A 27949-nucleotide genomic window follows, 5' to 3' on the forward strand; every position below is an offset into this window, starting at 1 on the left:
TGGTTCCACGTTTCACCAGCACTGACTTCCCCCAATGATAAAGAAATGGTTGCCAGGGCCAATAGGATTACTCATCTCTATGGCTCTCAATTTGTTCCTTTGAGATTTTTGAGAAATTATGTTATTTTCTAAAACATGCTAAAATAGTCAAAGAAAATTTCACATGTTGAAATTTTAATATCTTTAAACTACGTTTTAACCTTATAGAAACAGTAATATGAATCAATATCTTATCTAATCAGACATTGAAATTGAGAGTGAAACATATCTTTGACAATGGCTGTGTTGTGAATTTCAGCAGCCTCTTTCAGTAGTTATATTGTTTGGCCTGTGGAGTCACTGTCAAATGTCATCTAGTTGCTGTGTGTATCATGCTGAGGATGGAAAACCCTAGGGTCTAATTAGTTAGGGGTGAACCCAGATGACATGACCCTGGTCAGCTACATCATAGTAATTACAGTCATTAGAACTCTCTGGTTTCTCAGCTGTTCCAGGCATCATAGAAGCTGAAACTAGGAGTGATTTCATGTTTTCAAATGTTTTCACTGTCAAGTAAAATGTACACATAGTAAAATATCTGCCATACACTGTAACAAATAGCTTAATCTCTAGAGCTGTTCTGCAAGCTAACGTTCCTACAACAATTCATGATAAAACATGTAGGCCCTGTCCTGTATACATTAAAACATTATATAACAGTGCAAATACTATAAAACGACAGCTGCCATATATGACTGTCTTTAAGGCTATACATTTTCTATTGCTATGCTAAAATGTCAAAGTTGGAGTCACTTCTGAAATGCATGTAGATGATCCGCCCAGTCTCTAAACAATGTACCAAAAACACCCAACTACAAAGCAAAATAGGCCCCTGTAGAATCCATAAACCTTGCGAGTTCCTGCTGTCTAGAAGGGAGCATAGAGTTAAATTTAGGAGCGTCTGTCAGACGTCCCACCCTCTGAGGAAGGGACGGGGTTAGGGGGTCTGCCTGAGCCTGCCCACAGCAAATGTCTTCTGTGTGAACTTGTGTAGCTGTTAGATAGTCCTAGTCCTCTCTGACAGCTGACTTCTCCTTTGGCTTTTCTGCTTGTTGGTGTTCTGAAGGTAAGACTGAGTATCCTCTTGCTGTGACTTAACCAGTAAGGACTTCTCAACTAATGTTGCATTGGAAACGTTGTGCACTGTTTTGAGTTGCTGTGATACTTGAACTATGTGATAGTATTTCAGAGTGTTTACCTGAACGACAGTGATTGGAGGCTTTGCTGTGGTTATATTCAAGTTGTGCAGGAAATTAATAGTTTTTTGCTTGACCACACCTTGAAAGTTAAAATATATCATGGTGCAAAAGTGAACAATTTTTTTTTTTGTGCAAACTTTGAAATGACTAAATATTTCTTCTGAAACTCTATTGTCAATAGAATATTTAGTTCAACAGCATACAGAAAAGTTATAATCAAACAATTTCTGTACCTTTTCATTCATGGAAAAGCTGTGCAAAAGTATACAGACAGCAGAGGAACTAGTTCTGGAATTCTCTATTAGAACAGCACAATGTTACACAAGTATTGTTGCCACATAGTTACTTGGAGGGGTGGTGGAGGGGATGGGGCTCGACAAAGCCTGAGAGAGAGTGGGGGGGGGGACAAACACCACTGTAAATACAACCCATATTTATGTTCATTTATTCTTCCTTTTGTACTTTATTTGCCCATTGTTATAACATTGTATATAGCATAATGTGACATTCGAAATGTATCTATTCCTTTAAACTTTTGTGAGTGTAAAGTTTACTGTTCATTTTTTATTGTTTATTTCCCTTTTGTTAATTATCTATTTAACTTTCTTTGGCAATGTAAACATATGTTTCCCATGGCAATAGAGCCCTTTGAATTTAATTGCCCTAGAGCATACAAAAAACTATACATACCTTGGTCTAGACATCAGCGCCATAGGTAACTTCCACAAAGCTGTGAATGATCTGAAAGACAAGGCAAGAAGGGCCTTCTATGCCATCAAAAGGAACATAAAATTCAGCATAGCAATACCAAATATTTGAATCAGTTATAGAACCCAATGCCCTTTATGGTTGTGAGGTCTGGGGTCCGCTCACCAACACAAATTTCACTAAAGGGGAGAAACACCAACTTGAGACTCTGCATACAGAATTCTGCAAAACTATTCTCAGTGTACAACATAAAACACCAAATAATGCATGCGGAGCAGAATTAATGCATGCAGAGCAGATACCCACTAATTATCAAAATCAAGAAAAGAGCTGTTCAATTCTACAACCACCTAAAAGGAAGCGATTCCCAAACCTTCCATAACAAAGCCATCACCTACAGAGAGATGAACCTGGAGAAGAGCCCCCTAAGCAAGCTGGTCCTGGGGCTCTGTTTACAAACACAAACAGACCCCATAGAGCCCCAGGACAGCAGCACAATTAGACCCAACCAAATCATGAGAAAACAAAAAGATAATTACTTGACACATTGGAAAGAATTAACAAAAAAACAGAGCAAACTAGAATGCTACTTGACCCCAAACAGAGACTACACAGTGGCAGAATACCTGACCTCTGTGATTTACCCAAACTTAAGGAAAGCTTTGACTATGTACAGACTCAGTGAGCATAAGCTTGCTATTGAGAAAGGCCACCGTAGGCAGACCTGGCTCTCAAGAGAAGACCCAATTTTGATAAGCTCCCATATCTACTGGGTGAAATACCACAGTGTACCATCACAGCAGCACGATGTGTGACCTGTTGCCACAAGAAAAGGGCAACCAGTGAAGAACAAACATCATTGTAAATACTGTACAACCCCTATTTATGTTTATCTATTTTCCATTTTATACTTTTTGCACATCGCTACAACACTGTATACAGACATAATATGACATTTGAAATGTCTTTGTTCTTTTGGAACTTCTGTGAGTGTAATGTTTACTGTTTATTTCACTTTTGTTTATTATCTACTTCACTTGCTTTGGCAATGTTAACATATGTTTCCCATGCCAATAAAGCCCTTGAATTGAATTGAGAGAGAGAGAGATAAAGAAAGAGAGAGAGGAGCAATCTCAACACAGATCCCTCCCTCCACTCCACTCCCAATTACTTCCATCAACAGGAATGCACGTTACCATGACAATACCCACCAGCTGTTTAGGCTCTTTGTGAGATCCTGCAGATGTCTGTTCTGATGGACTCTGAGTTTGACAAACTCAGACAGAAAGGCTGACATAATACACTCTCTGCCCATTGTTCTGCCTGAGAATTACTGCAACTTTGAACACAAATAAATACCTTTAAAACAAAGAAAAGTGACAACCATTTATTCTCAATTGCCTTTTTTTTTGTGCAAGAATATAACTATTAGGATATTAGTCAATGTTTCATTTTTTTCCCATCATGTATTGAAGTTGTCAGCTTTTCAGGAAAAGCACATTTCACCCGTTGAGAAATCAAAGCTGGCTTATAGGATCTATTTGTCTTTTTTCAGTTTAGCAGTGAACTGAGTGAAGTATTCAGGTTTGAGTTAACGACTAAACAAACTGTTTATGCAATGGAATGGTTTTTTTCTTCACATATCCTCTTGCCTTTTGATGAAAACAAATACTTTATTTAACTGTCTTTCACTTAGTATGAGTGGAAGTCGCATTTCCCTAAATAAAAATAGTTGTTTGGTTCGATGTGCTGAAGGGTAGCTATTGTTGTGCAGTTTAAAGTTTAAACTAGGTCAAGAAAGAGAGAAAGGACTGTGGATATTTTGGATTGGCTGCATAGCAACCCTAAGAAAGCTCTAATCCTGGACAGGAAGGAAGCTATTGTGCTCATGCCATCTCTTCACCAACAGTCTGACGTGGAAATGGAAAACATTTTAACTCTGAGTCAGCATAAACAAAAAAACAGCGGAATTAACCATAGAGTGTTAGCTAGACTAGGAATGCCAGATCTCACTCCTTCAACCACTAAGCAAATGTATAAAATCACAAGGGGATGGAAACAAGGGGCTGGGTGTGTGAGAGAGACTCAGAGGAGGAGATGTACGGTTCCAAAGGTGGAAGGAAGCCGGAGCGTATTGCCTAGCGACACTCCTCTGGCTCCGTGCCAGCTTGCGAGACGAGGGTCTTGAAGGCCTGTATCCAGTGGTGCAGACTGACTAGCCCACTGTAGATGACAAAAGAGCTTTTTGTGTTACATAGTAAATGACTAACATACTGTATACCACACCAGGTCAGACTTTAGAGTGAAATATATTGGATGCACATATTAAAAAATAAATAAAAACCTTTAGAGCAAACTTTATACTCAATACGAACTCAAACACCTGATTGGCACAGATTTTGTATTAGTTACAGCTTGTGGTAAATTGTTAAATTATTTAACTGGAGGATTATGAAACTGTTGGTGGTTTTTTATGAGACAGGTGTGTGTTTAGGGCCAGTAGACCAACTGAGAGGATTTAAGTCTAGAGAGAATGACAGAGAAAGGGTTTAACACACATTTAAATTATAGGACTTAGGAATTCCATTCAGATATGTATCTTAGTCACATGTTTTAACCCACTGCTTTAAGGTTAACCCCCTGAGAAAGAGAGATGTGATGGTGGGATAGGGATGATTTAAACGGGTCAGGTAACTAAGTCTTAACTTGGGTTACATGGACTCCATATATCAGTCCTTGACTTTTCTCCCTCTCTCCTTTGTGTAGCTTAGAGGTCCCATGCGTTAGGAATAGGCCATGGGTGTCAATAGAAAACCTTTTCAAAACGTCTGTGTCACGTTCCTGACCTGTTTTCTGTTAGTTTTGTATGTGTTAGTTGGTCAGGACGTGAGTTTGGGTGGGCAGTCTATGTTTTCTGTTTCTATGTTGGTTTAAAGGGTGACCTAATATGGCTCTCAATTAGAGGCAGGTGTTTTTCATTTCCTCTGATTGAGAGTCATATTAAGGTAGGTGTTTTCACACTGTTTGTTTGTGGGTGGCTGTCTCCTGTGTCTGTGTCTATGTTACACCATACGGGACTGTTTCGTGCGTTCGTCATTTTGTGTAGTCATTTTCCTGTTCGTGTTTTCTTCGTGTTTCATGTAAGTTCGTCGTCCAGGTCTGTCTACATCGTTTTGTAATATATCAAGTGTTCTTCGTGTGTTTAGTTCGTCTTGTAAATAAATCATTATGTATTCACAACCCGCTGCGCCTTGGTCGAATCACTACTCCTCCTCTTCGTATGAAGAGGAGGAGGAACACCGTTACAGTCTGTCACGATCGTCTTGCTGAGAGAAAGTGGACCAAGGCGCAGCGTGTGCAAAATACATTCTCTTTTATTGTAGAGAAAGGGAAAAAACACGCAACAAACTGAAACAAAACAACAAACGAATCGTGAAGCTAATAACGTAAGTGCACACACAGGCTACAAACGTACAACATAGACAATTACCCACATTAACCTAGTGCCTATGGCTGCCTTAAATATGGCTCCCAATCAGAGACAATTAATTACATCTGTCTCTGATTGAGAACCATTCAGGCAACCATAGACACAGCTAGACACCTATATTAAACACAAACCCATCTACTCTATTTAACCCCCTAAACCATACAACCACCCTAGACACTACAAAAACACATACATTCCCCATGTCACACCCTGACCTAACTAAAATAATAAAGAAAACAAAGAATACTAAGGCCAGGGTGTGACAACGTCTTTTGTTTGCCCCTCTTGAGATTTCCCCCCTCCTGAGATTTCCCCCCTCCTGAGATTTGCTCCTCCTGAGATTTGCTCCTCCTGAGATTTTTTTCCTCGGATGGAGTACTTTGATTTGTTGTCGAAGGTGTCATTTCAAGCATGGTAGAAGATGGATTACATGTACATAGCTTGCTATTCAAAGAACAACAACATAAAGATAGGGATATACATTATGAAAATACCTGAAGGTTCTGGAATTGGTTCTCAACATTTGACATATTGTGAGGATTGCAGTAAAGGTTAGTGAATGGAATGGACAGGTGTGTCTTGTGAAAAGTTCCATACCACCTGTTACCTGTACGCATCATGTGTCTAGTTAGGCCTAGTTGTCCAGAGAAATACCACTCATTCAGAAAATATTTTGTTAGCATAATTCTCAAGACTAACACTAGATTTATTTAATTTAATCTATTTCTTAGAATAGTTTTATATTTTATTTCTAAGTAAGTGCATGAGTTCAAAAGTGCGTTGAGTCTTTGAGAGGGACTTTTCCAGTGTTTTTCAAAATGTACATTTACTGCCGGTAAATGTTTGTCTATTTACCATGCTGAGGTTCTCCTCTGACTGACATGCACAGAGGCTGAGCCCCTAGTCCCCCTATAGCCACCTGGCTTCTTTTTCAAACCATTTAACCACCGGTTATATCACCCTGGAGAAGAAGAAAGAATTCCCTAATCCTGCAGCCTTTAAAGCTTCTTTGAAAACCGTTGAGATCTGCTGTTTCCCTCCCAGTTTAGTTTACGCCCCAACCCAACAAACCTCTAAATGAAATAGCTGCTGAAAAGGCCTCTTCATACCTCTGTTTCCTATACCTCTACCCTGTTTGATTATGAACACCGCTTTCCAAATAAAATAATTTGTTTTGCTGTTACGTCAGTCATCCTCCCACTGAACTGAAAACAAAACTAAGTATAAATATGTTGAAATATCATTAGATGGGAAGTTTGGCAACACAGTACAACCTCCAAGCTAAATATAGACATTTCTTGAAGCTGGTAGCAGTGTTTTTGTTTTCACTGAAGGTTGTCACATCTCTAGCTTCCTCTCAGATACTACCTAGCTATATGTTTGTTAGAGATGGATGTCCAAGTTCTAAGTGAAAAAAACACTGAATTTTTTTCATTTTTCAAAGCAGAGAACCTTCCTTGTTCACAGTATTTGAAGAAGTCATCCTCTGCAACTTCTGCCAGAGTCACTGTATTTTTCCACATCCAGAGTTCCCGACCAAGCAAAGGTCACTCGTACATTGCCAGAAGTATGCGGACACCTGCTTGTCGAACATCTAATTCCAATATCATGGGCATTAATATGGACTTGGTCCCCCCTTTTGCTGCTATAACAGCCTCCACTCTTCTGGTAGGCTTTCCACTAGATGTTGGAACATTGCTGCGGGGACTTGCTTCCATTCAGCCACAAGAGCATTAGTGAGGTCGGGCGCTGATGTTGGGCGATTAGGGCTGGCTTGCAGTCGATGTTCCAATTCATCTCAAAGGTGTTTGATGAGGTTGAGGTCGGGGCTCTGTACAGGCCAGTCAAGTTCTTCCACATTTCTGTATGGACTTTGCTTTGTGCACGGTGACATTGTGATGCTGAATGTCATTGTATGCTGTAGCGTTAAGATTTCCCTTCACTGGAACTAAGGGGCCTAGCCCGAACAATGAAAAACAGCCCCAGCCCATTATTCCTCCTCCACCAAACTTTACAGTTGGCACTATGCATTGGGGCAGGTAGCATTCTCCTGGCATCCACCAAACCCAGATTCGTCCGTCAGACTGCCAAATGGTGAAGCGTGATTCATCACTCCAGAGACCACGTTTCCACTGCTCCAGAGTCCAATTGCGGCGAGCTTTACATCACTCCAGCCGATGCTTGGCTTGTGTGCGGCTGCTCGGCCATGGAAACCCATTTCATGAAGCTCCCGGCGAACAGTTCTTGTGCTGACGTTGCTTCCAGAGGCAGTATGGAACTCGGTAGTGAGTTTTGTAACCAAGGACAGACGATTTTTACTCGCTACTCGCTTCAGCACTCGTGTCAGACTAGACAGAAAGGGAAGCATATAGAACAGGTGTGATGGGACTAGACAGGAAGGGAAGCATATAGAACAGGTGTAATGGGACTAGACAGGAAGGGAAGCATATAGAACAGGTGTGATGGGACTAGACAGGAAGGGAAGCATATAGAACAGATGTAATGGGACTAGACAGGAAGGGAAGCATATAGAACAGATGTAATGGGACTAGACAGGAAGGGAAGCATATAGAACAGGTGTAATGGGACTAGACAGGAAGGGAAGCATATAGAACAGGTGTAATGGGACTAGACAGGAAGGGAAGCATATAGAACAGATGTAATGGGACTAGACAGGAAGGGAAGCATATAGAACAGATGTAATGGGACTAGACAGGAAGGGAAGCATATAGAACAGATGTAATGGGACTAGACAGGAAGGGAAGCATATAGAACAGATGTAATGGGACTAGACAGGAAGGGAAGCATATAGAACAGATGTAATGGGACTAGACAGGAAGGGAAGCATATAGAACAGATGTAATGGGACTAGACAGGAAGGGAAGCATATAGAACAGGTGTAATGGGACTAGACAGGAAGGGAAGCATATAGAACAGATGTAATGGGACTAGACAGGAAGGGAAGCATATAGAACAGGTGTAATGGGACTAGACAGGAAGGGAAGCATATAGAACAGATGTAATGGGACTAGACAGGAAGGGAAGCATATAGAACAGATGTAATGGGACTAGACAGGAAGGGAAGCATATAGAACAGATGTAATGGGACTAGACAGGAAGGGAAGCATATAGAACAGGTGTAATGGGACTAGACAGGAAGGGAAGCATATAGAACAGATGTAATGGGACTAGACAGGAAGGGAAGCATATAGAACAGATGTAATGGGACTAGACAGGAAGGGAAGCATATAGAACAGGTGTAATGGGACTAGACAGGAAGGGAAGCATATAGAACAGATGTAATGGGACTAGACAGGAAGGGAAGCATATAGAACAGGTGTAATGGGACTAGACAGGAAGGGAAGCATATAGAACAGATGTAATGGGACTAGACAGGAAGGGAAGCATATAGAACAGATGTAATGGGACTAGACAGGAAGGGAAGCATATAGAACAGATGTAATGGGACTAGACAGGAAGGGAAGCATATAGAACAGATGTAATGGGACTAGACAGGAAGGGAAGCATATAGAACAGATGTAATGGGACTAGACAGGAAGGGAAGCATATAGAACAGGTGTAATGGGACTAGACAGGAAGGGAAGCATATAGAACAGGTGTAATGGGACTAGACAGGAAGGGAAGCATATAGAACAGATGTAATGGGACTAGACAGGAAGGGAAGCATATAGAACAGATGTAATGGGACTAGACAGGAAGGGAAGCATATAGAACAGATGTAATGGGACTAGACAGGAAGGGAAGCATATAGAACAGATGTAATGGGACTAGACAGGAAGGGAAGCATATAGAACAGATGTAATGGGACTAGACAGGAAGGGAAGCATATAGAACAGATGTAATGGGACTAGACAGGAAGGGAAGCATATAGAACAGATGTAATGGGACTAGACAGGAAGGGAAGCATATAGAACAGATGTAATGGGACTAGACAGGAAGGGAAGCATATAGAACAGATGTAATATATGAGGTGACCCCTTTTCTTTTTTTTTTTATTACTTTTTTTTTATACTGTGAGATTAATCTTTTAAGAGATTAACCACGTACGAAGCCCCAGACCTGGGAAAAATGTCCTGCTGCTCTTTAATACCATAGACAAATAAGCCAGCGTGGAGAGGGAACATCCCACTGGGCACAAACTGGTTGAATCAACGTTGCTCCAACGTAATTTGTCAGCTTAATGTGACGTGGAATCTACGTGGAGAATACATTGGATTTGAAAAAAGTCAAATCCAATGTTGTTTTGAGGGTGAAGTTTTTGTTTTGAGGTGAAATGTCAACCACAGGATTGTGTCATCATGGTAACCAATTTTCAACATATACAAACCTTGTATAAAATATGTTTTTACCTTTTGAAACAATGTCAGAACTTCAACGTTATATCCACTATCCAAAAAAACTAAACAATAGACTGGGCAGCACCTCCTACTGGAGAGTTGATCTATTTACAGCACCTCCTAGAGGAGAGTTGATCTATTTACAGCACCTCCTACTGGAGAGTTGATCTATCTACAGCACCTCCTAGAAGAGAGTTGATCTATTTACAGCACCTCCTACTGGAGAGTTGATCTATCTACAGCACCTCCTAGAGGAGAGTTGATCTATTTACAGCACCTCCTACTGGAGAGTTGATCTATCTACAGCACCTCCTAGAGGAGAGTTGATCTACCTACAGTACCTCCTACTGGAGAGTTGATCTATCTACAGCACCTCCTACTGGAGAGTTGATCTATCTACAGCACCTCCTAGAGGAGAGTTGATCTATTTACAGCACCTCCTACTGGAGAGTTGATCTATCTACAGCACCTCCTAGAGGAGAGTTGATCTATCTACAGCACCTCCTAGAGGAGAGTTGATCTATTTACAGCACCTCCTACTGGAGAGTTGATCTATCTACAGCACCTCCTAGAGGAGAGTTGATCTATTTACAGCACCTCCTAGAGGAGAGTTGATCTATTTACAGCACCTCCTAGAGGAGAGTTGATCTATCTACAGCACCTCCTACTGGAGAGTTGATCTATCTACAGCACCTCCTACTGGAGAGTTGATCTATTTACAGCACCTCCTACTGGAGAGTTGATCTATTTACAGCACCTCCTACTGGAGAGTTGATCTATCTACAGCACCTCCTAGAGGAGAGTTGATCTATCTACAGCACCTCCTACTGGAGAGTTGATCTATCTACAGCACCTCCTAGAGGAGAGTTGATCTATTTACAGCACCTCCTACTGGAGAGTTGATCTATCTACAGCACCTCCTAGAGGAGAGTTGATCCGTCTACAGCGCCTCCTACTGGAGAGTTGATCTATTTACAGCACCTCCTACTGGAGAGTTGATCTATCTACATTACCTCCTAGAGGAGAGTTGATCCGTCTACAGCGCCTCCTACTGGAGAGTTGATCTATTTACAGCACCTCCTACTGGAGAGTTGATCTATTTACAGCACCTCCTACTGGAGAGTTGATCTATCTACAGCACCTCCTACTGGAGAGTTGATCTATTTACAGCACCTCCTACTGGAGAGTTGATCTATCTACAGCACCTCCTACTGGAGAGTTGATCTATCTACAGCACCTCCTAGAGGAGAGTTGATCTATTTACAGCACCTCCTACTGGAGAGTTGATCTATTTACAGCACCTCCTACTGGAGAGTTGATCTATTTACAGCACCTCCTACTGGAGAGTTGATCTATTTACAGCACCTCCTACTGGAGAGTTGATCTATTTACAGCACCTCCTACTGGAGAGTTGATCTATTTACAGCACCTCCTACTGGAGAGTTGATCTATTTACAGCACCTCCTAGAGGAGAGTTGATCTATTTACAGCACCTCCTACTGGAGAGTTGATGTATCTAAAGCTACCCTTTGGTCTTCCATCCAGGGTTTTTACCAAGCCCAGCTTAGCTAGGATAGTTGTCAATGACTACTACCAATGTGCTATGATCAGAGAGCTCTAAGTAACTAAATAGATTCACCGTTGCTATCAAAGTCATTCCAAAGGGTAGGTTTAACCCCTGTAAGTCTAAGTGGTTGGAGAATTGTTTTAAGATGGTTTTACTATGGATCATTTAGCTATTTGATTTGGAATTTTTGGTATAAAAAATATATTTATTTTATTTTATTTGAGACAATATTGAATTTGGCCTTTACTAGTAAAGCCCAGAGAACTGCATTGAATAACAGATTCATGAAATGGCAAAACAGACAGTCAAAACATAAATCATAAGAAACAAGGTTTTGAAGTGTCCGTCCTAAATCTCGGAGATATATACAGTGGGGAGAACAAGTATTTGATACACTGCCGATTTTGCAGGTTTTCCTACTTACAAAGCATGTAGAGGTCTGTAATTTTTATCATAGGTACACTTCAACTGTGAGAGACGGAATCTAAAACAAAAATCCAGAAAATCACATTGTATGATTTTTAAATAATTAATTTGCATTTTATTGCATGACATAAGTATTTGATCACCTACCAACCAGTAAGAATTCCGGCTCTCACAGACCTGTTAGTTTTTCTTTAAGAAGCCCTCCTGTTCTCCACTCATTACCTGTATTAACTGCACCTGTTTGAACTCGTTACCTGTATAAAAGACACCTGTCCACACACAATCAAACAGATTCCAACCTCTCCACAATGGCCAAGACCAGAGAGCTGTGTAAGGACATCAGGGATAAAATTGTAGACCTGCACAAGGCTGGGATGGGCTACAGGACAATAGGCAAGCAGCTTGGTGAGAAGGAAACAACTGTTGGCGCAATTATTAGAAAATGGAAGAAGTTCAAGATGACGGTCAATCACCCTCGGTCTGGGGCTCCATGCAAGATTTCACCTCGTGGGGCATCAATGATCATGAGGAAGGTGAGGGATCAGCCCAGAACTACACGGCAGGACCTGGTCAATGACCTGAAGAGAGCTGGGACCACAGTCTCAAAGAAAACCATTAGTAACACACTACGCCGTCATGGATTAAAATCCTGCAGCGCACGCAAGGTCCCCCTGCTTAAGCCAGTGCATGTCCAGGCCTGTCTGAAGTTTGCCAATGACCATCTGGATGATCCAAAGGAGGAATGGGAGAAGGTCATGTGGTCTGATGAGACAAAAATAGAGCTTTTTGGTCTAACTCCACTCGCCGTGTTTGGAGGAAGAAGAAGTATGAGTACAACCCCAAGAACACCATCCCAACCGTGAAGCATGGAGGTGGAAACATCATTCTTTGGGGATGCTTTTCTGCAAAGGGGACAGGACGACTGCACCGTATTGAGGGGAGGATGGATGGGGCCATGTATCGCGAGATCTTGGCCAACAACCTCCTTCCCTCAGTAAGAGCATTGAAGATGGGTCGTGGCTGGGTCTTCCAGCATGACAACGACACGAAGCACACAGCCATGGCAACTAAGGAGTGGCTCCGTAAGAAGCATCTCAAGGTCCTGGAGTGGCCTAGCCAGTCTCCAGACCTGAACCCAATAGAAAATCTTTGGAGGGAGCTGAAAGTCCATATTGCCCAGCGACAGCCCCGAAACCTGAAGGATCTGGAGAAGATCTGTAGGGAGGAGTGGGCCAAAATCCCTGCTGCAGTGTGTGCAAACCTAGTCAAGAACTACAGGAAACGTATGATCTCTGTAATTGCAAACAAAGGTTTCTGTACCAAATATTAAGTTCTGCTTTTCTGATGTATCAAATACTTATGTCATGCAATAAAATGCAAATTAATTACTTAAAAATCATACAATGTGATTTTCTGGATTTTTGTTTTAGATTCCGTCTCTCATAGTTGAAGTGTACCTATGATAAAAATTACAGACCTCTACATGCTTTGTAAGTAGGAAAACCTGCAAAATCGGCAGTGTATCAAATACTTGTTCTCCCCACTGTATATAAAACAAGGCACAAAACTACCTTCATACTTCCATTTGTTTTTTAAAAATCGGTAGTGGTTACCTTCAGGCGAGTCCCGTGACACTTGTGGGAGTCGTAGAACGTCATTGTGAGAATCTCCCCTTTCCACAGTGGCTTCCCATTATTTTGTAGCCCAAACCGTTCAGACTCTACCAAGCAGAACTTGGCACATCGACGGTACCGACTACAGACGAGCCTCCTGACACTTGTGGCAGACAACGTCTCACGGTCTGACAAACATCGCTCTAGCTCTGACACCTTTCACCACAGATGTGGTGGATTGAGACGCATCCAATGCCAAGATATCTCTATCTTAAACTGATGGATTTTGATGGGGAGGTTTTTGTTATGTAATTTAGATTGATGCACCGGTGCATCAATCAACTCTAGGGGGTTTTAACAGAGCAAATGAACTGTAACCATGCGTTATAAGTCTTATATCACCAATGAGACTATTTAGGCCTATATAGCATTAAGGATTTGATTTGATTTGATTTAGTCTGTGTTATTTAACTTCAATTTTTTTTTATGGAAACATGAATCCAACATGTAAAGGATTAATTTGTAAACTGGATATTGAATTGTGTTTAGTTTTCAATGCAACCAAATATGAGCATTTGAAGGAGATGCATCTTCTGCTTGTATAATTCCATCTGTACCACCGACTTAGTCTGGTTTTAATTCGTTGGTCTACAAATTAATAAATGATATGTTGGAATCACGTTTCCATCTCAACCAAAACCATTCGTCTGTGTGACTAACAGGGACTGAGCTAGAGCGGTGTTTGTAAGACAAGGGTGGATCAAGGGACCTGAGGCCGGGACATTTTACAAAAACATATGTAGAGTCCGAATAGTTTGAGCTACAAACTATTAAAAGCTATCCATGAAAAGCTGAGACTCTCACGGACACATACATACAACATGTTTTGATCTATGACTGTCACAAGCTATACAAGAGTCGTTAGAACTTGAGGGGTTCTTCTACATAGAAGATCAGAGGAAATCTCAGAACATAGTGTCTATAATACTGTAAGGGGTTTTTCTACATAGAAGATCAGAGGAAATCTCAGGACATAGTGTCTATAATACTGTAAGGGGTTCTTCTACATAGAAGATCAGAGGAAACCCCAGAACATACTGTAGTGTCTATGATACTATAATACGTTGATTTAGTTGCTGTCACAAACTCCACACAGTTGTCACTGACAGGTTCAATATTAATTTCCCACTGAGCAAACCATTTATTTACCTACGGCATTCATATGAATTTATTTTTTAAATAATTTTTTTTGTGTCGGCAGACCTTTGTCAATTTGTGAATAAAACTCATGAAAGCAACTGTTTATTACTAATTATTTTGTGTTCTACTTGTAGTCCTTGTTGTCCTGAAATTAAAATGTTAAAACACTTCTTTGTGAGGCTAAATATGAGGGCTGGACATGGAGATAAATGAAAGTCAGATAAATGAAAAGCTGATTTTAGTTGGGATCGCGGGACTGATAGGGTTAACAAGTGAAATGTTGGATTCACGTCTCCAACTAAACCAAAAATCTAAATTAAAGAAAATGATTTAGCCAGTAGTTCAGATTAAATTATCGAGGCATTATATACCTAGTTAATATTTGGTTGGGTTGTCAACCAAACACAATTCAATATTACTTTAGTTAAGGCTATCTTACAAACTAATGTATTTGTTCAACCTGAAAATGAGTAACACATCCATGGCCACATTTTGAAGTGCAAATCAATCCCAGAACAACAGCAAAGGACCTTGTGAAGATGCTGGAGGAAACAGGTACAAAGGTATCTATATCCACAGTAAAACGAGTCCTATATCGACATAACCTGAAAGGCCGTTCAGCAAGGAAGAAGCCACCGCTCCAAAACCGCCATTAAAAAAAGCCAGACTACAGTTTGCAACTGCACATGGGAACAAAGATCGTACTTTTTGGAGAAATGTCCTCTGGTCTGATGAAACAAAAATGGCCATAAAGACCATCGTTATGTTTGGAGGAAAAAGGGGGATGCTTGCAAGCTGAAGAACACCATCCCAACCGTGAAGAACAGGGGTGGCAGCATCATGTTGTGGGGGTGCTTTGCTGCAGGAGGGACTGGTGCACTTCACAAAATAGATCATCATGAGGTAGGAAAATAATGTGGATATATTGAAGCAACATCTCAAGATATCAGTCAGGAAGTTGAAGCTTGGTCGCAAATGGGTCTTCCAAATGGACAATGACCCCAAGCATACTTCCAAAGTTGTGGCTAAATGGCTTAAGGACAACAAAGTCAAGGTATTGGAGTGGCCAACACAAAGCCCTGACCTCAATTCTATAGACAATTTGTGGGCAGAACTGAAAAAGCATGTTTTTGTTTTTTTTCACCTTTATTTAACCAGGTAGGCTAGTTGAGAACAAGTTCTCATTTGCAACTGCGACCTGGCCAAGATAAAGCATAGCAGTGTGAACAGACAACACAGAGTTACACATGGAGTAAACAATAAACAAGTCAATAACATGGTAGAAAAAAAAGAGAATCTATATACAATGTGTGCAAAAGGCATGAGGTAGGCAATACATCGAATAATTACAATTTAGCAGATTAACACTGGAGTGATAAATCATCAGATGATCATGTGCAAGAAGAGATACTGGTGTGCAAAAGAGCAGAAAAGTAAATAAATAAAAGCAGTATGGGGGGTGAGGTAGGTAAATTGGGTGGGTAGTTTACAGATGGACTATGTACAGCTGCAGCGATCGGTTAGCTGCTCGGATAGCAGATTTTTAAAGTTGTTGAGGGAGATAAAAGTCTCCAACTTCAGAGATTTTTGCAATTCGTTCCAGTCGCAGGCAGCAGAGAACTGGAAGGAAAGGCGTCCAAATGAGGTTTTGGCTTTAGGGATGATCAGTGAGATACACCTGCTGGAGCGCGTGTTGCGGGTGGGTGTAGCCATCGTGACCAGTGAACTGAGATAAGGCGGCACTTTACCTAGCATAGCCTTGTAGATGACCTGGAGCCAGTGGGTCTGACGACGAACATGTAGCGAGGGCCAGCCGACTAGGGCATACAGGTCGCAGTGGTGGGTCGTATAAGGTGCTTTAGTAACAAAACGAATGGCACTGTGATAAACTGCATCCAGTTTGCTGAGTAGAGTATTGGAAGCTATTTTGTAGATGACATCGCCGAAGTCGAGGATCGGTAGGATAGTCAGTTCTACTAGGGTAAGTTTGGCGGCGTGAGTGAAGGAGGCTTTGTTGCGGAATAGAAAGCCGATTCTTGCTTTGATTTTGGATTGGAGATGTTTGATATGAGTCTGGAAGGAGAGTTTGCAGTCTAGCCAGACACCTAGGTACTTATAGATGTCCACATATTCTAGGTCGGAACCGTCCAGGGTGGTGATGCTAGTCGGGCGTGCGGGTGCAGGCAGCGAACGGTTGAAAAGCATGCATTTGGTTTTACTAGCGTTTAAGAGCAGTTGGAGGCCACGGAAGGAGTGTTGTATGGCATTGAAGCTCGTTTGGAGGTTAGATAGCACAGTGTCCAAGGAAGGGCCGGAAGTATATAGAATGGTGTCGTCTGCGTAGAGGTGGATCAGGGAATCGCCCGCAGCAAGAGCAACATCATTGATGTATACAGAGAAAAGAGTCGGCCCGAGAATTGAACCCTGTGGTACCCCCATAGAGACTGCCAGAGGACCGGACAACATGCCCTCCGATTTGACACACTGAACTCTGTCTGCAAAGTAGTTGGTGAACCAGGCAAGGCAGTCATTAGAAAAACCGAGGCTACTGAGTCTGCCGATAAGAATATGGTGATTGACAGAGTCGAAAGCCTTGGCCAGGTCGATGAAGACGGCTGCACAGTAATGTCTTTTATCGATGGCGGTTATGATATCGTTTAGTACCTTGAGCGTGGCTGAGGTGCACCCATGACCGGCTCGGAAACCGGATTGCACAGCGGAGAAGGTACGGTGGGATTCGAGATGGTCAGTGATCTGTTTGTTGACTTGGCTTTCGAAGACCTTAGATAGGCAGGGCAGGATGGATATAGGTCTGTAACAGTTTGGGTCCAGGGTGTCTCCCCCTTTGAAGAGGGGGATGACCGCGGCAGCTTTCCAATCCTTGGGGATCTCAGATGATACGAAGGAGAGGTTGAACAGGCTGGTGATAGGGGGTGCGACAATGGCGGCGGACAGTTTCAGAAATAGGGGGTCCAGATTGTCAAGCCCAGCTGATTTGTATGGGTCCAGGTTTTCCAGCTCTTTCAGAACATCTGCTATCTGGATTTGGGTAAAGGAGAAGCTGGGGAGGCTTGGGCGAGTAGCAGCGGGGGGGGCGGGGCTGTTGGCCAAGGTTGGAGTCGCCAGGAGAAAGGCATGGCCAGCCATTGAGAAATGCTTGTTGAAGTCTTCGATTATCACGGATTTATCGGTGGTGACCGTGTTACCTAGCCTCAGTGCAGTGGGCAGCTGGGAGGAGGTGCTCTTGTTCTCCATGGACTTTACAGTATCCCAGAACTTTTTGGAGTTAGAGCTACAGGATGCAAATTTCTGCTTGAAAAAGCTGGCCTTTGCTTTCCTGACTGACTGCGTGTATTGGTTCCTGACTTCCCTGAACAGTTGCATATCGCGGGGGCTCTTCGATGCTATTGCAGTTCGCCACAGGATGTTTTTGTGCTGGTCGAGGGCAGTCAGGTCTGGAGTGAACCAAGGGCTATATCTGTTCTTGGTTCTGCATTTTTTGAACGGAGCGTGCTTGTCTAATATGGTGAGGAAGTAACATTTAAAGAATGACCAGGCATCCTCAACTGACGGGATGAGGTCAATATCCTTCCAGGGTACCCGGGCCAGGTCGATTAGAAAGGCCTGCTCGCAGAAGTGTTTTAGGGAGCGTTTGACAGTGATGAGGGGTGGTCGTTTGACCGCGGACCCGTGGCGGATACAGGCAATGAGGCAGTGATCGCTGAGATCTTGATTGAAGACAGCAGAGGTGTATTTGGAGGGCAGGTTGGTCAGGATAATGTCTATTAGGGTGCCCATGTTTACGGATTTAGGGTTGTACCTGGTGGGTTCCTTGATGATTTGTGTGAGATTGAGGGCATCAAGCTTGGATTGTAGGACTGCCGGGGTGTTAAGCATATCCCAGTTTAGGTCACCTAACAGAACAAACTCTGAAGATAGATGGGGAGCGATCAATTCACAGATGGTGTCCAGGGCACAGCTGGGAGCTGAGGGGGGTCGGTAGCAGGCGGCAACAGTGAGAGACTTATTTCTGGAGAGATTAATTTTTAAAATTAGAAGTTCGAACTGTTTGGGCATAGACCTGGAAAGTATGACAGAACTTTGCAGGCTATCTCTGCAGTAGATTGCAACTCCTCCCCCTTTGGCAGTTCTATCTTGACGGAAAGTGTTATAGTTGGGTATGGAAATCTCAGAATTTTTGGTGGCCTTCCTAAGCCAGGATTCGGACACGGCAAGGACATCAGGGTTGGCAGAGTGTGCTAAAGCGGTGAGTAAGGCAAACTTAGGGAGGAGGCTTCTGATGTTGACATGCATGAGGCCAAGGCTTTTTCGATCACAGAAGTCAACAAATGAGGGTGACTGGGGACATGCAGGGCCTGGGTTTACCTCCACATCACCCGAGGAACAGAGGAGTAGTAGGATGAGGGTGCGGCTAAAGGCTATCAAAACTGGTCGCCTAGAGCGTTGGGGACAAAGAATAAAAGGAGCAGATTTATGGGCGTGGTAGAATAGATTCTGGGCATAATGTGCAGACAGGGGTATGGTGGGGCGTGGGTACAGCGGAGGCAAGCCCAGGCACTGGGTGATGATAAGAGAGGTTGTATCTCTGGACATGCTGGTCTCAATGGGTGAGGTCACCGCATGTGTGGGGGGTGGGACCAAGGAGGTATCAGAGGTACGGAGAGTGGAACTACAGGGTCCATTGCAAACCAAAACAATGATAGCTAGCCTGAACAACAGTATGCAAGGCATATTGATATTTGAGAGAGACATACAATAAGGCATAAAGTGATTGCAGGTCTTGATTGGGAGAGCTAGCTAAAACAACAGGTAAGATAACAGCAGCAATAACAGGGTGCTAGTCTAACACAGCAACAACAGGTAAAAATGGCGACGACTAGGCAGAGAGGGTCGGATTAACTACACACAGATCCTGAGTTAAAGCACAGAGCCGACAGATAAAACACAAATAAACAGAATGGAGTACCGTGAATTAATGGACAGTCAAGCATGCATCAGCTATGTAGCCAAGTGATCATAGTGTCCAGGGGGCAGCCGTAGATGGAGCAGGGAGGCCTCCACTAAGCTAGCACGCGGCGTTTAAAGTTAGTAGCCCGGGGGGTGGTCTGCTCAGACGGAGGGGGTCTGCTCAGACGTGGTCGTGTCGACAGAGAATCCAAGCCAGATGGCGATGGCGAAAGAGAGGTTGTGAATTGTAGAATTGTGTTTGCTAACTGGTGCTAGCTTCGTGGCAGTGGCGCTAGCTGCGCTAGCCGCAAGCTAGCTGTGAGGATCAGAAGCAGTGGCTCAGGGATTACGGCAGGAATCCGGCGTTGTTGTCGAGAGACAGTCCGATGCTGGTAAATTGGTGAGTAATATCCAGGCTAATAACAGGGCTGGTGTCTGTGCAGAAGGTAAAAGCTACTAGCAGCGGCAAAAAAAATGGCTAAATTAGCTTGTAGCTGGTATTGTAGCCCAAGAATTCGCTGGTAGACCTCTTCAGCTAGCCGGCAGATGGGCCTAGCTCGAGGCTAGCTCAAGGCTAACTGGTGCTTGCTTCGGGACAGAGGTGTTAGCCAGTAGTAGCCACTCGGTTGCAGCTAGCTAGCTGTGATGATACGGTGTAATTGTCCAGAGCTTGCGTCAGGAATCCGGTGATGTGGTAGAGAAAAAGCAGTCCTATATGCTCTGGGTTGATATCGCGCTTGCAGACTGGCAGGTATTGGCCCGGTATTGAAGCTGGCTGTGTCCGAGTTGAGGGTGAAGACCGCAGCAGTGGCTAACTGACTACTAGCTAGTAGCTAGTTATCTGGCTAGCTTCTGATTGGGGTTACGGTTCTAAAGTATAAAAAAATAGCAGGTCCGTACCACATTGGGTGAGGCGGAATGTAGGAATGTATATTCAGTTCCTAGATGGAAAGTGAAATTAAAATATATACGAAATGTATACGAAAAATACGAAGGCTATTTACACGGGACAGGACAAACAAAGACACGTCCGACTGCTACGCCATCTTGGATCAAGTGCGATCCATCATGTGCGAGCAAGGAGGACTACAAACCTGACTCAGTTACACCAGCTCTGTCAGGAGGGATGGGCCAAAATTCTCCCAATTAATTGTGGGAAGCTTGTGGAAGGCTACCCGAAACATTCGACCCAAGTTAAACAATTTAAAGGCAATGATACCAAATACTAATTGAGTGTATGTAAACTTCTGACTTCAACTGTAGATGCCAACTAAACCAAAAATCCTACATTGTTTTTCCATTGGAATGGTTGAAAGCATAGGGATAACACATTGGGAATTCAACAAACTTCTGACTGTCTTTTTGAGAATGTGAAAATAGTTTGGAATCTCATTGATCAATATCAATATTTTTGAGTGGGTAGAGTAAAAGTTAAAGTCTGAACCAAATATTACCCACATTTCCAAAAATGGGAAATGCCTGTCCTTAATACGAATGGGGCGAGGAAACCTAATGGGTCATAAACAGAGCTGACAGTTGAGAGAATACCTCTTCTTGTAAGGGGTCTGTTCTTGACAGTGACTCGGAAGGTAAACGCATCACTTTCAATGTTCCATCGGATTCCAAGTGCTCTTTCAACAGGCAGCTTTTCTTTTAGTCTACACTAAAACAAATCTCAAGGAGACCTCATATGTAATACTGTAGACTACTAGCACTAGACTACATTCAACATGACTTTTCTAAGTCTCACGTACCCTAGAGAGGTTAACTAGACTGAATTCAGCTCCGGTGATTGAATTGAAGACAGTCATTTGAGCTAACCACAAAGAATGTGAACATAGCTATCTGCCTATAATCAGACAGGACAGTGAACGGTTTGTCTGGAACCAAAACGCTACCCATGAGCCTTTGTGATTCTTGGAGTAGCATCCTGTTTTTGTCCCTGCATGACTTGTTTGACCACGCCTGAGTAAATGTCTGGACTGTGTCTGGCCCGTACACTTTGTTCACCGTGTACAGAAATACAGCACATAGTGCTGCTCTAGACAGGCGGTAAACTGGAAAGGTGTATGACCTCAACTGCACCTCGTTATCAACCAAACGTCTGTTGAATTGAATGTGTGTAATGTGTATTAAAATGTTCCTCTTTGTGTCTCTCTTTAGACTGAACGATGAGGGTGTGGATTGTTTTCCTCCTGTGCCTAGCTGGCCAGGCATTCACCGCTTCCATTGTAAGTGTCCCTTTGATGTGCGTGTGTGTGTGTGTATGTGTGTGTGTGAGTGAGTGAGTGAGTGAGTGAGTGAGTGAGTGAGTGAGTGAGTGAGTGAGTGAGTGAGTGTGTGTGTGCACGAGTGTGTGTGTGTGTGTGTGTGCATGTGCGAGTGAGTGAGTGAATGAGTGAGTGTGCGAGTGAGTGGGTGAGTGTGTGGCAAACAATCATAATAACACCATTGTCTTAACCATTTCAGACCGAGGAGGAGCCCATCATTGATGACGTCGGTGAGGAGGTAAGGTCATTGACTTGTTGACAGATTTCTATGGACAGGTGTGCTTAGGGGGACAACATCACACAACTTGAACATACCCACTGGGCACACACTGGTTTAATCAACGTTGTTTCCACATCATTTCAATGAAATTACGTTGAACCAACATGGAATGGACGTGGAATTTACATCTGTGCCCAGTGAGTAGACACTTTCACAGGTGGGAGCAAATTAGCAATAGTGTCGTGTAGGAATCAAAACACAGCCAGATGAAAAACATTTTGCAATATAGGAATCAAAACACAGCCAGATGAAAGACATTTTGCAATATACGAATCAAAACACAGCCAGATGTAAAACATTTAGCGATCCAGGGATCAAAAAACAGCCAGATGAAAAACATTTGCAATATAGGAATCCAAACACAGCCAGATGTAAAACATTTGCAATATAGGAATCCAAACACAGCCAGATGTAAAACATTGACAATAGATTTATTCTTTACTCTCTCTGTGTCGCTTTTGACAAGTTAACAAACTAAAACAACAGTACAACTTTGACTGAAATAATTTAATCTCAAACATTGTTTGTGACAGAGGATTTTTCCCTTAAATGTTGACCGTTTTCTGTAATGTAGCTTGAGACAGAGTGAGCAGAATCCCACAGGTTATAAATACAGCGGACAGGAAACCATGACGTTTTAATGGCTTCACCACATGTGGGTCAGGCTCTGTCCATCCCATCCAGCTGCAGGCTGCTAGACCTCTCTCTAGACCTGTCTGAAGTACACTTTATTCTGCCGTGCCGCTTGATAACTAAAGAGACTTAGCTACAGCTTCCTTTTCTGGTACTAAAATTGTGCGACCAATTTATGAGCATTGCCCATAGCTTATATAGAATATTGTTATCTTTGATATGGTATATATTCACTTTAAATGTGTTGATTCCAACTGTACTATGTCTCTATTGACGGCTCCATGGTGTGATTGGTTTGTCTCAGGCACAGCCAGAGGTGGGGGTCAACCCAGTGCAGGTAGAGACTGGAGACTTTGACGAGGCCATCGATGTCGAGGAGGAGGAGGAGGTCACCGCTGAGAGTGAGCAAAAGTCATTGTAATCGCTAATCACTACTGTCGCTCGACAGACGTTGTGAGAAAACAATACCTAATCCCCAATGCCTTCTGTGAAGGGAAGCTTATATAAAGTCCTAGTTTACCACATATTACAATGATAATTGGGAACATTCACCAAGCTAACAGTCTGCATGGCTACAGTAATATATAGCTATTATTGTAACGTTAAACACACAATAGCTACTACAGGGTTCCCCAACTGGTGGCCCAGAGGCCAAATTTGGCCCAAGGGGGGTTTTATTTGGCCCCCGAAGTTATCTGAGTGAAGAAAAAATAAGATTCTTTTTCATTTTTATTGTTGGACATGAAAGACTGTAAAAACGGCAGCAAATCAGTTCCAATTGATTTTAACTTTGGAAATCTGTTCCAAACAATTCCCACGCATAATAGAGAGACGTGATCTTATACAAATGTAAGCAAGGTTTGAAATGATTATGTTTTAGTCAAATATTATATCTGTTTGGGCTTCTTTTGGTCAATTTACGGTCTACCCATTTTTTTGTAATTATATATCCGGCCCCCTGATCATCCACTCAAGAAAAACTCTGAATCTAGTTGATGATCCTTGGGCTGGTATATCTTTTAGGCTGCTTAGGTTTAGTAGAGGTATGACAACAGCAATCAAATGAAGCTGTATGTCAGTGCTCCTTTGCAGCAGCTGTGTTGTGAGATGTTGGCTAGATGGTAGAGAGAGAGAGAGGAGGGGAGAGGGGACACGTTGGTAATGACAGATTGCTTCTGTCTCAAAAAAGAGACCTATCATCATGTGTTCCACCCAATGGTTCCAGTAAGCTTCTTGGAAACGTAAAATAAACCCTTCTCCTAATTGGCAGGGGCGCCGCCACACTCCTTCTCCGCTAACTACCGCCAGGAATATCTGTCTGTTGAATAACTTAGCGGTAAATTCAAGGGCAAAAGAACACTTGCGATATGTTCCATTTTTAATGTTCCAGAATGTTTGAACGATTTGTTTCCGATTCCTTCGTAGACCCCTGCTTGAACCACCACTGCAAGAAGGGAAAGGTGTGTGAGGTGGATGAGGAGAATACCCCCATGTGTGTCTGCCAGGACCCAACTACCTGCTCTTCTGCCGTTGGAGAGTTTGAGCATGTGAGCTATCATCATATATATCATATTCTAATCTGTTCAGACCAACATCAAGTAGGCCTAGATGTTTCATATTTAACACTGTTCCTAATAGAACCTTGACCTGTACAAGAATGCTACTACTTATTTGCATCATTGGCTCATTCTTGATATACTGTAATTTCTGACTATATCTGATTCATGAATATAATCTGTGTATCCCAGGTTTGCGCCACCGACAACACAACCTACGACTCTTCCTGCCACTTCTTTGCCTACAAGTGCAGTCTGGAGGGAACCAAGAAGGGCCACAAGCTGCACCTAGACTACATCGGGCCATGCAAATGTGAGCTATGCTTTATAGTTACAAACATTCATGGATTGAATTGTATTAAATTAATTTCAATTCAACGTATTTTATCCTCACAGGGACCATTTGAGAACGTTTTAATACAACCATTCAATTCAGTGCAAAAAAAAGTTCACCTTTTTGAGAATCCCCCAGAGACATATTTTTCCTCTGAGACTCCGTTCCCAGTGTGATTGGTTATGCTGTCTTAGAGCTGAAGCCCTGCTGAAAGCTTCTCCAGGGGAATGATTGATGGGCTGAACTAGAGGGATTTTGCCTTAAGGAACCTAACACTTAGAGTGGAGGGCAAGCTGTGACATGCTCACTGCATCGCTGCCCTTCTCAAACTACCGCTGAATCTGCAGCTAAATGTCTGTCATTAAACAGAATCAAACCCATGTGTCTCTCACTGTTGGTGATGAGTACCTTAGGACTGAAGGGCACAGGTGGAGAGGATGTTGTTGCACGTTGTGGACGCAAACATTTTTAAAGAAAACGTTTTAAAAACTAATGGCCTCTAAATGTCAGGTACAGTATTCAACCAAGGGATTAGACAAAAAGGTACAACATCATTGCCTATGGGGCTGTGCTCATCAACCGTACATTTCAATGGACACAAAGGTCACATTTTGTGTGAGTTGTGGGTTTTATGTTCTATGACAAAGGGCTTGATCATAATTGTTTGAAAAATAGGATTGGAGGTTTTGACTTGAATGTCCTAATTGCACAACAACTTCCTGACTATGATTTACTTGACTTAATTAAGTGAAACTCTTTGGCTCCTTGGGGACCATAGGTCATTAAACAAACCTTCTCCAATTGTTCCTGGGTATTCTCTGTTTGTTTTTTTCTCTCTGACCATACCTAATGTTTCTTCCTGTGTGTCTCTCTCCAGTCACTGAGCCCTGTGTGGACAGAATAGCTCTGACGTATAACTCATATAACTCCTTCCTGTTTATTCTCCAGTCATCGAGGCCTGCATGGATGCTGAGCTGAATGAGTTCCCCCTGCGTATGAGGGACTGGCTGAAGAACGTTCTGGTCACCCTGTACGAGCGTGATGAGGAGAACAACCTGCTGACTGAGAAGCAGAAGCTCAGAGTAAGTCCACTTAGCCACTATATATGCACTGCACAGAACCCATTTACTGCACACAACCCATTTACTGCACAGAACCCATTTACTGCACAGAACCCATTTACTGCACACAACCCATTTACTGCACACAACCTATTTACTGCACACAATCTATTTACTGCACACAACCTATTTACTGCACACAACCCATTTACTGCACACAACCCATTTACTGCACACAACCCATTTACTGCACACAACCCATTTACTGCACACAACCTATTTACTGCACACAACCTATTTACTGCACACAACCCATTTACTGCACGCAACCCATTTACTGCATGTTTGCCTACTGAGGTTGGGTCAAAATCATTATTAAACACAGCACAGAACCAATTAATTTTGCTTACGTTCATTTACCGAACTCTGCGGATGGGTCGAAAATAATGAATAAACCAAAATACCAAAATAATATGATTATAGGATTTGACATTCTGCTCTCACTATGAAGTCGACTCCTTTTGTGCATCCAATCCTACTGGGGATTTATTTATCAGTTTGTTCTATTCAAAGATTATTAGACAACTAATGTTTGCAAAAAATAAAAATAAATGTTTTACTTGGCTTGCAGGTGAGGAAGATCTATGAGAATGAGAAGAGACTGCAGGCTGGAGAGCACTCCCTGGACCTGCTGGCCCACGACTTTGACAAGAACTACAACATGTACATTTTCCCCGTCCACTGGCAGTTCGGTCAGCTGGACCAGCACCCCGTCGACGGGTAGGTTGAGAAGAAGAGTTTCCTGTCTTCTGCTTCAGCTGGATTGTTTCAACATCACACAAATACAGGCTTGCTTGGGCCTCCATACCTTTGATTCAACTCTGTACCAGTCAGGACATCAATACTGAGACATTTCTACAATGTCTCAGAAAGGATATTGGCAGCCTGAATGTATTGTTTTATGAGCGAAAAAAAACAACTGTCATTGCTGTTGTTGTTGGTGTTGTTCTTACTTTTCTACGCTCTAACACTATAGCTTATAAAGCCTTCATAAAGCCTTTATAATAAATCCTTCATGAGGCCTACATAGATGCTTCGTAACAGGTGTTCTGTGGTGTTGTAGGTTCCTGTCCCACACAGAGCTGGCCCCCCTGCGCGCCCCTCTCATCCCCATGGAGCACTGCACCACTCGTTTCTTCGAGCAGTGTGACGCTGACAATGACAAGTACATCGCCCTGGAGGAGTGGGCCAACTGCTTCAGCATCAAGGAGCGTGAGTAGTTTTAAAAACACCTCGTTCATAGTTTACACTCGTTATTTTACTGCCTCAAAGAAACCAGGAGGACCAAGGCCCTCTTTGGACTATTAAAATGCCTTCATTGTCTGTATCTGAAATGGTACCCTATTCCGTATATAGTGCACTACTTTTGACCAGAGTCCTATGTCCAATGGCACCCTATTCCCTATATAGTGCACTACTTTTGACCAGAGTCCTATGGTTAATGGCACCATATTCCCTGTATAGTGCACTACTTTTGACCAGAGTCCTATGGCACCCTATTCCCTATATAGTGCACTACTTTTGACCAGAGTCCTATGTCCAATGACACGCTATTCCCTATATAGTGCACTACTTTTGACCAGAGTCCTATGGGCTGTATAGGGCATAGGGTACCATTTCAGACATATTTTCCCGTCCCTCTATTTTACTGTCTGGTTTTGAATTGAAACGGCCATTTCATTATTGCTTGTTAATGGTGGGCTTGTTTTTTTTTTTCAGAGGATGTCGACAAGGACCTTGTCATCTAAGCTCATCAGCTGACCTACAGTATGAAAACTAGTCTCTATTGGGACGAGGTGCTAAGCTCATCCCTAAATTAATGAAACACAGTAACGGTGCTAACTACAACTAATTAACGACCGACCTACACCACTAAAATTGCTGAAAAAGACATATGCACAGTCTGAACTAACAAATCACAAAACGTGATCATGATGCAACTTTTTTTCTTGTTTGTGCAAATAAATAAGCCTTTTTAACCAGATAGATTAGAGGAAGTAACAGAAAGATGCTTTTTGATGGGAGAAAGATGTAAATGTATGTTGAATGGGTTGTGATAATGGTTGATGTTCACAACATTTATATTGTGTTCACGTGATCAGGGCTTGGATTTAATAACATCAATTAGAACATTCTTTGGAGGAGACAAGTTTTGTAAAAATCTAAAAAATAAAGTTTCTAAATAAA

General features: G+C 42.5%; 1 protein-coding gene across 1 annotated transcript; it reads left to right on the plus strand.

Annotated features, from left to right (window-relative positions):
- The first annotated feature begins 918 nt into the window (after positions 1–918).
- On the plus strand, positions 919–27949 carry LOC139581754 (SPARC-like). The gene is made up of 10 exons (XM_071411854.1): positions 919–1105; positions 21732–21799; positions 22038–22076; positions 23056–23152; positions 24177–24298; positions 24500–24620; positions 25590–25723; positions 26334–26482; positions 26826–26974; positions 27482–27949. The coding sequence occupies exons 2-10, from the start codon at positions 21740–21742 to the stop codon at positions 27508–27510; spliced, it is 900 nt and encodes a 299-aa protein (XP_071267955.1). The 5' UTR covers positions 919–1105; positions 21732–21739; the 3' UTR covers positions 27511–27949.

Source organism: Salvelinus alpinus, chromosome 7, assembly GCF_045679555.1.
Source record: "Salvelinus alpinus chromosome 7, SLU_Salpinus.1, whole genome shotgun sequence".
Lineage (NCBI taxonomy): Eukaryota > Metazoa > Chordata > Actinopteri > Salmoniformes > Salmonidae > Salvelinus > Salvelinus alpinus.

Coding starts and splice junctions, on each gene's coding strand:
- LOC139581754 (XM_071411854.1), top strand. CDS start 21,740: ATGAGGGTGTGGATTGTTTTCCTCCTGTGCCTAGCTGGCCAGGCATTC. Junction 22,077..23,055: donor TTGATGACGTCGGTGAGGAG/GTAAGGTCATTG, acceptor GGTTTGTCTCAG/GCACAGCCAGAGGTGGGGGT. Junction 23,153..24,176: donor GGAGGAGGTCACCGCTGAGA/GTGAGCAAAAGT, acceptor ATTCCTTCGTAG/ACCCCTGCTTGAACCACCAC.